Source organism: Electrona antarctica, assembly GCF_951216825.1.
Source record: "Electrona antarctica genome assembly, chromosome: 18".
NCBI lineage: Eukaryota > Metazoa > Chordata > Actinopteri > Myctophiformes > Myctophidae > Electrona > Electrona antarctica.
The window spans coordinates 39,956,514-39,968,614 of record NC_136799.1 but is presented as its reverse complement, the minus strand read 5'-3'; the positions used below and the strand labels follow the sequence as shown (position 1 = coordinate 39,968,614).

The window sequence follows — 12,101 nt, the reverse complement described above, 5'->3', positions numbered from 1 at the left end:
TGCCATTTGTTCTGGTTTTTATTTTTGAATAAATGCATGTACCTCTGAGATTATATCTTGTTTGTCTTATATGGAACATACTCTGGATACAGTCTGGGAGCATGTGATTATTTATTTTGTACATGAATTGAGCGATTTTAAAGTCCACTAGTTCTCTGAATTTAAGACTGTTTGATTTTATAAATAATGTATTGGTTGGCTCATAGTACTCAGCATTGTGGACAATTCTTATTGCTTTTTTTTTTAAAGTATGTATATTTGGTTGCTTAATGTTTTATAAGTGTTTCCCCAGACTTCAATACAGTATGTAATGTGTGGTAATATTAAAGATTGATACAGAATATATAGTGAATCCATGGAAAGAATGGTTTTTGTTTTATGCAGTATTGCGATGGCCCTTGATATTTTTGTTTTTAATTGATTTATATGGGGATTCCAGCTTAGTTTATGGTCAATAACCACGCCAAGAAATGTATTTTCATAGACTCTCTCTATTTTTACTGTGTTTGAGTATGTTGGGCCCCAAATTCTTAGTTTCTACAACAAATATCTTTAAAAAGCGCCGAACTATGCATATCTTGAGCTTGTAGATTGGCTATGTTTGCCGAATGTTGGCTCCCCGGTAGGGTTGGGTGACGATACGAATCTATCGTCAATCGCGAATGTACGAGTCCAATCGCCGAATATTTTTATTAGGCAATTTTTCGGGACGATTATTTTCTTTTGCAAAATATTAGCCCAATTAACCTGTAAAGTGTGAGCAACATGTGAATCAATTTGGGCCAGCAAAGTAGTAACAGCGGCCGGGTGGAAAACCCCTCCTCCCGTTATAATGCTCCCAGTCCCCGCACCGCAGCATCGGGGAACACTCTGGCAGCCAGAGTAAAGGCTGGGAGGGACCGAGCCGAGGGAGGCTACTGTACTGTAGCCTACATGTTGTTTATGCTCCGGAGTCCAGACCCATGCAGTTTAATAATATACAGTCACAACAGAATGCACACTGCTGTCTCGTGTCTCATCACAATCCCAATGCGCTACCCGTGAAGTCGGGGGAAAATAAAAAACAGGCTGCTAGTGTTAAAAGGTGGCCTTACACTAGCCGATTTTTTTCAATCTGAAATCTGATAGCACCACACACTACAGGATAATCGGAGCGGGGCAGAGCAAATATCAAACATTCTTGATGTTGATCGGGCCGATCCCGATCGCGCTTTGAGCGGCCCCGAGCAGATCGATTGAGTCGGGCACCCCCCGAGCGTCAAGAAATGCCCGATTATCGGCTAGTGTAAGGCCACCTTTAGTGTAGGCTCGGGGATCGTTAGCTTAGCGCTTAGCTTAGCGTGTAGCTACTGATTCAACCCACTGATTGAACTTCATCTCCGCCTGTAATCTAGGTTATTTTTTTATTGACAACGTGAACGAACCCCGACACCAGCGCTGCAAAAATAGACAGATCTACAAGCTCTCAACGCGTAGCGAACGGCGCTGCAAAAACAGGCAGGACGCGATGCCTTGAGAGCTTGCGGATCAGCAGCAGCGCTCCGAGCCTCCGACGGTGCGGGGAGGCAAGAGTTCTCCGGGGAGGAGGAGAAGTTACCAGGGCAGGCTACATGTTGCTGCGGCTAACAACACTGTCACCAGCCAGTGGTTGTGATGTTAGCTTGGCTTGCAGCTGCTTGCCCGTTCCAACTTCACTTCATCTCCACCTGTAACTTATTTTTGTCTCCACCAGGCCGAAGGCATGGGGAGATAGTATGTTTTGCACTCCGTCCGTCCGTCCGTCCGTCCGTGTGTCCGTCTGTGAACAGCTAATCTCCGGCACCGTTAACCCGGTCGATGCCAAATTTTGCACACACACTCCCTGGATGCCAACGATGAACCTCTGCCCCAAGATTTCCAGAACGGCCTGTTATAGCGCCACCAGGAGGCCGCTTTGTGCAAAACAAGTTTTTGGACAGTACACCTACAGATTTTGTCCAAACATCACGCAAATTGGTACACAGTCTCTCTAGAGCCATTCAACAAAACTGTTTTTTCAGATTTCTCAGACTCCATCCTGATTGGCTAAGATTGGCTTCCAAAGTTCGCAGGAGTGCTCAGTTTCAAACAAAATGCTGCAAATCATGAACACATTGTGTGATTTCCGTGAAATTGCGCACGCACATTCCCACTAGGCCGAGGAAGAAATGCCACGTGAACATTTTCAACTCAGCCTCATGGTGGCGCTATAACTGGCCGAAAAGTGTTTTTACCTCCAACTGCACGGATTTGTGGATAACTTTGTATGCCAACTCCCTAGAGGCCAAGGAAAAACCTTTGCCTGGAATTTTTCACATCTGCTCTTTATAGCGCCACCAGGAGGCCGACATATGTAAAACACATTTTCTAATATTACTCCTTCAGATGTTATCCACATTTCACGTAAATCGGTACACATGCTCTCCATAGTCATGTGATCAAGACGGGTTTGCTTGATTTCTCATAATCCACCTTCATTGCCTACGATTGGCTTCTAAACTTTTCAGGAGTAGCCCGCTTTGTACCCGTTTTGTACAAATCGCCACAACTCAACGCAGCGTCCGATTGCGGTGAAACTGTGCATGCAAATTCCCACTAGGCTGAGGAAGAAATGCCACTTGAGTTTTCAAATCAGCCTCATGGTGGCGCTACAACAGGCCAAGCCGTGACACACACACACACACACACACACACGATTATATTACTCCTAAACATTTTTCCAAACATCACACACACTCCTATCCTCCTGGTGGAGACCTGTGCCCAGAAGGGCACAGGTCCCTGTTACCCTGGCTGCGCACTGCGCTGCAAAAATAGACGGATCTACAAGCTCTCAACGCGTAGCGAACGGCGCTGCAAAAACAGGCAGGACGCGGCGCCTTGAGAGCTTGTAGATCTGGCTTTTTTGCGACCTGTAGTGAGCTGTTCTCACTTTACTTTTATGACACGAATATATCGTCCATCGGCGATTTTTGGACAGACGATGGGCGATTGAAAAAGATTGGCATATCGCCCAACCTTACTCCCCGGGCCAGAATAAAGTAGAGTAGAGTTAGAGTTAGTTAGTTAGAGTAGAGTTCAAAGTGGTGTTAAGCACTTTCTTCAAAGCGTCGCATTTCCCACCCCTATGTCCTGTAACACACACACACACACACACACACACACACACACACACACACACACACACACACACACACACACACACACACACACACACACACACACACACACACACACACACACACACACACACACACACACACACACACACACACACACACACACACACATTCTTGCGTCGGTGCCAAAGCATTACAGTACGGGGTCCATGTAAATATGAGTAGTGATGAGATTTTCTGCTCCGCCGACCAGAACTTTAGCTAGTTCATAACTAGCTAGTGAGAATCAGCAGACCTCATAAAGAACAACAACATTACCCCGGTCCTCTGGAATGTCAACTTGGCCCAACGTGGAGGCGAAAGGACACAAGACTCTTTGACGGTCTTCACTTCCACTGTGGTGGTTTAACAAGAGGTTCATCCATATAAACTCGCTCCACAGTGATATTACCCTTTTTAACCCATTTTGGGCGGGAACCCCTTTTGGTGTTTTAAACATTATTATAATTTAGCCATTGAAAAATAGCAGATCTACAAGCTCATAGCGCGCCACCGAGTGGCGCGCTACGAGCTTGTAGGTCTGCTATTTTTGAAAAATCGTGAAAATATTTATTTCAGAAAACTGCAGGATTTAGAAGATTTTTTTTTTAAAGGCCTAAATGGGTTAATTATACATCTATTTTATATATATATATATATACATATATCGTCACTGTCGGGCAGGAACCTCTTATCTCCATATTCAAACTTTTCGATTTTTTTCGTAAATGACTTGATCACACTACAGCATCACACAAAAGCATCAAAAAGTAGCACGTCCACAAGCTCGGAATGCGGTGCGATGCCGCGTGAATCGACGCATTTTGAACTTTGTAGATCTGCTACTTTTTGCCGTTTTTTTAATTTGAATCCTGTGGTGTAAAGTTACTGTTTTGGACATATGAGGTTGTTCACCCGACAGACTAGTTAGTTATGATTAGTCATTCATTTGTTACACGTTTTTTCCCCCCATACACATCTCTAGGTATAACCATTTAACCCATTCAGGCCTGACGTCGAAATTAAACTAAATTTAAACTAAATCATGACAATTTTCTGAAAGATTTGAGGCACATTTTAACGATTTTTCAAAAATAGCAGACCTACAAGCTCATAGCGCGCCACTCGGTGGCGCGCTATGAGCTTGTAGATCTGCTATTTTTCAATAGCTAAATTACAACATAATGCTTAAAACACCAAAAGGGGTTCCCGCCCCAAAAAGAGTTAATTATGCCAGTTTACTGTATACAGGACAATAGCCACTGTGAAATCAATATTAGAATGTCCAGTTCTCAACTTCACCGCAACCTGAAAAAGGCTGCTGGTCTCTGCATGATTGCATGCAGCAAACACAATAAAAAAGAAATGTGTTGATTAGATCAACAAAATTCCTATGACCATTAAGTGGACTAATAATTTCTTTAGTAGAGGACAGCCATGTGATTATCTCAGACGCCAACATGGCTGTGGCTGGCCTTCCTAAATCGCCACTTGGTGATGAAAGTGCGTTTTTCCAATCCATCTCGTTTGGATCAATCAAGGACAATCAAACACACACAAATAGAGTGCCGCTCGTCCTCGTTGGTGAGATGCCACCGTTTGCCACGGTGAGATATGCCATTTCATTAACTCAGAGGCTTGGATCAAATGTTAATCCAACACACCAACCACCGTACCATGTGTGCCAGACAGGCATGTGTGCGTGCGTGTGTGCGTGCGTGCGTGCGTGCGTGCTACAGAACCAGAGAGAAACGGAAATCCAAAAGTGCAAGGGTTATAAAGCATGAACATGCGTTCACGAACGAGCTCAAATCAACCCTGAAGCTGAGATAAGTCTAAACAGATCTGATTCATCTTTTAATATCTAAAGAAAGACAGTTCCATATATATATATATGTATATACAGTATTAAAACTCAAATTAAAAACGCACCTGAAGGTGCCATCCTGCACAAAAAAACTAGGGTTAGGCGATTGTATTTTTTCATATTGTGATTTGTCAATGTGATTCACGTCGATAAAATAATCGCTGGTACACGATAAGATTGCCAGGGGTCGGCGGGGGAATGTTATCATGTCATATAGCAAAGATTTACTATGCATGTCGTGCATAGTAAATCCTCTAACACTCACCATGATGAGTGTTAAGAGGAATTGGGCGTTGCGAAAGGGATTGCATATGTTTATTTGGTTTTGAGACTGAGTAGGACCTAACAGTATGACTCGCAGAGACGAAGAGATTTATTTGAGATGTGTGGAGTTTAATTAGAGACCATTATTGGAGTAAATAAACCTCTATCATCTATTATTACAGGTGGAGTAAAGTTACGTCATAGCAGAGAGCTCAGTGTAGTCAAAGCCATAACGGACGATCCTTGCGTGTAAAACGAAACAAAACCGTAACCTCTTGCATTTGGGAATATTATGCGTTTTAACTTTTTACCCAGATGCATTAAAACGATTGATTTCATAACAATGCCTCCACTTTTCAAACAACGCTTTCCTTTAACCCAGTTTTGGGCGTAGCGCGCCACCGAGTGGCGCGCTACGAGCTTGTAGGTCTGCTATTTTTGAAAAATCGAAGAACGACTGACATAGAAACATAGCTTTTTCAGAAAACTGTCAGGATGTAGAAGACATTTTTAGAATCTGATCTCAGGTCAAAATGGGTTAAAAGGCTGTGTCTGTCTGTGCTGCTGAGTGCGACACAGCGTCATCATCACATTCCGCTTAACATTATTATATTGTGTTTTGTATCACAATCCAAATCATATCTTCTACACCTTAACTACTACTCCTATGGAATGCAGAGCAAAATTTAGAACCGAGATGCGGGCCGGGTCGGAGATAATGCGATTCTATTGTCAATCATGGAAAAAAATCCTAAAACCAACATTAATTTATGTTACTTTTTTGACCTTGGCCTTTGATTGTCACTTTTGCTTTTCCGACCCAAAAGTTAATCATCTCCTCTCTGGGCAGTCTAAAACATCATAGATCCAGCAGGTTACTTACTACTACCGCCCCAGCCTTACTTCACACATGTCTGCTCCTGAAACCCACAGAAATGTGGCCTGCAAACACAACAAAAGCCTCAGTCCACAGTGTCAACAGCACCCAACTGTCAGCACAGAGACTGGAGACAAGCATAAAGCGGGTTCCAAACGCCCATGCACTTCAGACTGCCTCTCCACCAAAAGCTAATATCCACTAAATGCTAATACCGCCCCATTCATTCATTTGTTACACTTTTTTCCCCATACACATCTCTAGGTATAACCATTTAACCCATTCAGGCCTGACGTCGAAATTAAAAAAAAATATGTTTTCTAAATCATGACAATTTTCTGAAAGATTTGAGGCACATTTTAACGATTGAAAAATGTGAAAAATAGCAGACCTACAAGTTCATAGCGCGCCACTCGGTGGCGCGCTATGAGCTTGTAGATCTGCTATTTTTCAATAGCTAAATTATAACATAATGTTTAAAACACCAAAAGGGGTTCCCGCCCCAAAATGGGTTAATTATGCCAGTTTACTGTATACAGGACAATAGCCACTGTGAAATCAATATTAGAATGTCCAGTTCTCAACTTCACCGCAACCTGAAAAAGGCTGCTGGTCTCTGCATGATTGCATGCAACGACAAAAAAACACAACAAAACACAACAAAAGCCTCAGTCCACAGTGTCAACAGTACCCAACTGGAGACAAGCATAAAGCGGGTTCCAAACGTCCATGCACTTCAGACTGCCTCTCCACCAAAAGCTAATATCCACTAAATGCTAATACCGCCCCCAGCCCCAAAAGCACCCATCTACCACCCCCTTCCCTCCCAAGCCTGTCAATGCCAAAGATAATGACACAGGTTACTTTTACAGCCTTCGATGTGCGAACAAAACATAATGTCAACAGTTTAGGTTTTGAGTCACTTTGTCTGATACTGTGTATACACACTGGATACTGTAAATATTGTATAGATGTTTGCCTTTCTTTTACCCCCCCCATATACCGGTACACAAGATGCAACAATAAAGAACTTTGAATGCTGGCCTGCCATCAGACAGGCGTTAATTCAGGGGATGTCCTCCTCATGTCTGGCCTGTGTTCTGGTGAAAATAACGATGACATCAAGCCAAGGATGTCTATAGACCAAGCTAAACCACCGAGTATCTGTATATGCAAGCAGCCATGTGTGCATATGTGCGCGCGCGTTGTGTGTGTGCGCGCAGCTAGCTCCACTATGCCACAATGTAAACCGGTGCTACTGGACCATAAACCTTATAGCAGGGGCAGCGTCAGAAGAACTTCTGTGGCGTTTAGGCTCATTCCGAGGGCACGAGACCCAGATGTGTGCTTTTTATGAAAACCAAACCCAAACAAAAGAATACGGCACATGAAGACGACCAAACATCCACCAGCCTGTTTCGCCCCGCTGCCTTCGAAAACAAGTTAATTACAGTCTGAATACATGTGTTTTGGAGAACTTTTCAACTTCTGCCACTTCAAGCCGACTCAGGCAAAGGACCTTCCACTCAGAACAGAAGATTTTTGAGTGAAGGATGCTCCAGAAGGAAAAACATTTTTCCAAAGCAGTTTAACCTCTGAAACCCTATATATACTTTGTTGACCAGAGTCTACGAGGGGTCTTTACTAAGCCTCCTCCCTGTGTCCCTCTACACCAAATTGCTTTGCCAAAAATAGCCGATCTACAAGTTCACAACATGCCACCCTGCGACACGTTATGAGCTTGCAGATCAGCTATGTTCACGTTCATGCGGTTTAACTGTGAATGATGAATGGTTCATCTTTCCAACGCCTTTATCCAGATCACTTTACACATTCTGTATTACATTCACCATTTTTCGCACACATGTTCACACCATGACGGTGGAGGAAAAGGTAAAACCATGCAAGGCGACCAACTATTAACGAGCAGTTAAGGGTTCAGTGTGGGAGTTAACGATAAAAACCGGGTAGAAACCTCATATGTCCAGCATTCAAATTCAAAAGTAGCAAAATTAGCAGATCCACAAGCTCGGAATGTGTCGCTTCGCACCACATTCCGAGCTTGTAGATCTGCTACTTTTGCTGCGGTATGATCAAGTAGGGCGTTCATTTACAACAAAAAAAACACACACAAAAAGTTAGAATATGGAGATGGGAGGTTTCTGCCCCAACAGCAACGAAATGCTAACCGAAAGTGTGGTTCTCTAGCGAGACGAGGAAGAGGGGCTCTTTTCGCTTACCTTCTGGTCGACGATGGAACACACCAGGTCCTTGACGGAGGACAGGGACAGGTCGCTGGCCTCCAGGTTCACCGTCTCCCGGGTCAGGCCGATCTGGAGCAGGAACGACACGCCCCCGTGCAGCGAGCTGCGGGAGTTGGTGGGGCTGGGAGCACTGTGGTGGCTGTGGCAGTGGCTGCCATTGGACAGCCGCGCGTACACCAGGGGGGTGCCCGGGGGGACCGGGCCCACCACCGGGCCCGCCGGCGGGCTCGGGGACAGCGGGGACAACGGAGGCGGCGGGGCGGGCCGCGGCACCGGAGGCGGAGAGGACGGAGGAGGGCGGTGGTGCTGCTGCTGCTGCTGCGGGTGGAGCGAGTGGAGGTAGGCTCGGGGTAAGGAAGGGGGAGAGGAGGCAGACATTGAGGAGTTTTAGTCTCCCGAGTCCCGGCCCGTCGGCAAGGTGGTGAAACTAGGATGTCGGGGGTCGCTCAGCGGTGACGCGGACGCCCGCCGGAACCAACCGCCGCTGGGTCGTCTCTGCAAACGGGGAGGACCTCCGCGGTCCTCGAGGGAGTCGGGCGAGGATATTGCAGCATGGGTTCTACCGCGCCGCCAGAACCGGACCTTCTCATCGGTGTCAGACGGGCGCCCGGAACTATAGTGGGCAAAGCAAATTTGACACGTGTGGCAGTCAACTCCAGGGCAATTAACGCCAGGATGGGCGAGAGGCAAACCCCACCTATGCGTAGATACAGTGCGGCGCGACAGCTTTGGATAACAACAACAACACTGCGGAGCTCAAGCACCCTGATGCTAGATAGGAGAGTGTGGAGGAGGGCAGCGATTCAGGAGGAGTCCCGAGTGGGTGTTGGCTAGACCACGCTCTCGCATCGCATCTAGCATCCTTTGATGTGATGTCACTCTGAACTGACGTGGGGGGGGGGGGGGGGGGGGGGGGGGGTTGGGCGGGTGGACTGGACTCAGACAAAGGTGTGATGATGACAGCTCATTTCCTGTGATGGTTGGGGTCACTCGGGTGGACAGAGTGGATGGATGGAGAGAGAAGAACGTCTTCTCCCAGTGCAGTGCAGCAGCAGTAAATCACCACTCATTCCAAACCTTCATATCTTGGACTGGTTCTCCGTCTCCTTGCTGAAGTCAGTAATCCACTCCGACCACAGGAAGCCTGTCACCCCAACACACACGCACACACACACACGCGCACACACACACACGCACACACACACACACACGCACAGCTATTTTGGTAAAAGCGATAAAAACACAAAAAGGTATTCATCATATACACTTGAACACACACAAAGAATGATTGGTGCAAATTACAAGGCTATCGCCACTGTTATTTTGTAGAAACCACAGCTTGTAGGGTGTACTGTAGAAAGTTGGTCAAAGGGACTCGCAACACTATCAATAAACAACATTATGGAACGGTCTCTTTTTTTTAATTGCTGAAGTCGTACAAATTCCCATTTCAGACTGTGTGACGAGACATTTGATAATGATACATAAATGTGTCAAAGGTTGCTTTAGTAGGGAATAAGCACACAGACGTTGTGTGTGACAGTCGTATGTAGCCCAGTTGTTCACAAAGTTACACATTTCTCCTCCCTTAACTCTGACAGCATACAAAAGGAACCAAATGGACCCCACTCTGAGGGTCCATTTGGTTCCTATTTTTTGTATACCGTCAGTCTGTCAAGACCTATAGACTTGTAAAGGGTCAATTTTAGAACCCACTTTGAGAACCACTGCTTATTGGTGTAGCCCATATAGATTTTTTTTGAATGTTTACAACAAGAATCAGGAATTCAAACTCGAGCAACATCTGGAAGCAAGGCTTCTTCTTCTTCTTCTTGAAACATCTGGACCCCTCCCACTTTCGATTGGATTTGCTGGCAGAACTGAAAAGCGACGAAGATCCGAACGAACTCCCCAGCAAAACAAGTTATACAAGAACCTCAGACAGAATCCTCCACACTTACAAACACACACACACACACACACATGCACAGTCACACACACACTAAATAAAAACCCACCACAGCAGCAGATATAAAGCATGGTTTCCACGAATCCACGTTCCAACGTTCTTCTTCTGCTATTGTTAACAACAACAAAATGTCGCTTTAAAACAAAGTGTTTGAACTCTTACCTTCGCACTGAACGGAGGGAGGTTTTCTTTCCATTGTAAACTGAGCGACAAAAACTTTGCAAGTTCCACCAAAAAAAAGTGACGAAAGGAAAGCGGGAGAGTCTGCAGTTTTATTCAGTAAACTTTTGAACATAAACTACGACATTAAACATGCACTGTACGAGATAAAGAAACACCTTGACGTGTCGCCGTTCCTTCCTAAAATAATCAATCCGTAGGCTTATCTTTTTATTCGCGGTTGCCAGATTGTAAATTCATGCGCATCTTATTATCCCTCCAGCTGTGACTACTCCCCCTGGCTTGACGAGGAGAAAAGCAGCGAGAGAGAGGACAACACCGGCCCTCCCGGGACTTGTAGTTTTTTATTGTCTTCGCATCAGTGTGGTTCCACGTGTGGGCAGGAACGTTGGAACTACAGTCCGTGAAAAGGCAATGGCGCCTCCCATGGGCCCTCGGAGCAACGCGCATGCCCCTTTCTTTTCCGTTATTTGAACTTGTGCATACAAAAAAGGTTTTTTAGTCCAGTCCCACCACGTCCTCCTTCGCACAGGCTCGCAGTGAACTACCGAGATTTGTTTTCCTCACTCTGTTATACTTGTTATTAAAAGTAGATTGTAACCCAAACATAAAAGTACTCATTATTTTATGCAGAGTCAGAGAATTGGCAATGATTTCACAATCATGTTGGAATGGATTTTATTTGTAATAAGTGACGCATTCATGTGTTCATTACTTTGCAGCTGCTGATGAAGGTGGAACTACTTTTAATTGATGTGCTTGCTGGGAAACTTAACCTGGAGGGGGGGGGGGGGGGGGGGGGGGGGGGGTGATGACAGCGAAGTGACAATTTAATGGCATATATATAGAACTGGTCAAAGTCAAACAATGGCCAAATTGTCAAATAAAATAGAAAAGATAATGTTTTGAAAATATTTTATATAATATATAAAATATTAATCTCTAGAGTCAAACAAAATGTGATGCCTCAACTCCTACAATTCCAAGTGATTGTCAGGGTGGGGCTCAAGGGTAGAGTCGCCAGTTCAAACCCGGGCTCCCCCAGAGTTAGTGTCGAAGTGTCCTGATGTGCTGGTTGGTGCCTTGCATGGTTTCCGCCGCCATCGGTGTATGAATGTGTGTGTGAATGGGTGAATGTAATGCACAATCTATGTAAAGCGCCTTGGATAAATGCACCATTTACCCAGTTCCAATGTAATTTGATAATGTGCGGCCTGAAAAGACCATTGAGCTAATGTTGTTTCGTATTAATAATTTAAATGTCACTGGTGTCACTTGGTTGTTCTTTTTTTGTGGTCGTTTACCTCACAATTGAGAGGTAAATAAACCATGTGTAAAGGTCATTTCTCGTGTGCTGGCTATTTCTTCATTCATATTGTACTATTTGGAGTGCTGCAGGCTTTCTGCTTTTGCAGATTTTCTTTTCTCTTAGAAAATGGAAATAATGAAGTAAAAAATGTTGAATAGAAATACAACCTTATAGCTACTTAAGATTTATAGTTTG

General features: G+C 44.8%; 1 protein-coding gene across 2 annotated transcripts in view; it reads right to left on the bottom strand.

The window, feature by feature from the left end:
• The window catches only part of prkd3 (protein kinase D3), a 110,668-nt gene extending 101,455 nt beyond the window's left edge, over positions 1-9,213 (bottom strand). For both annotated transcript variants that reach the window (XM_079528238.1, XM_079528239.1), the window contains exon 1: positions 8,425-9,213. In XM_079528238.1, the coding sequence (XP_079384364.1) occupies positions 8,425-8,826 (402 nt within the window). In that variant the 5' untranslated portion in view covers positions 8,827-9,213. The remainder of the gene's footprint in view (positions 1-8,424) is intronic.
• Positions 9,214-12,101: the final 2,888 nt, after the last annotated feature.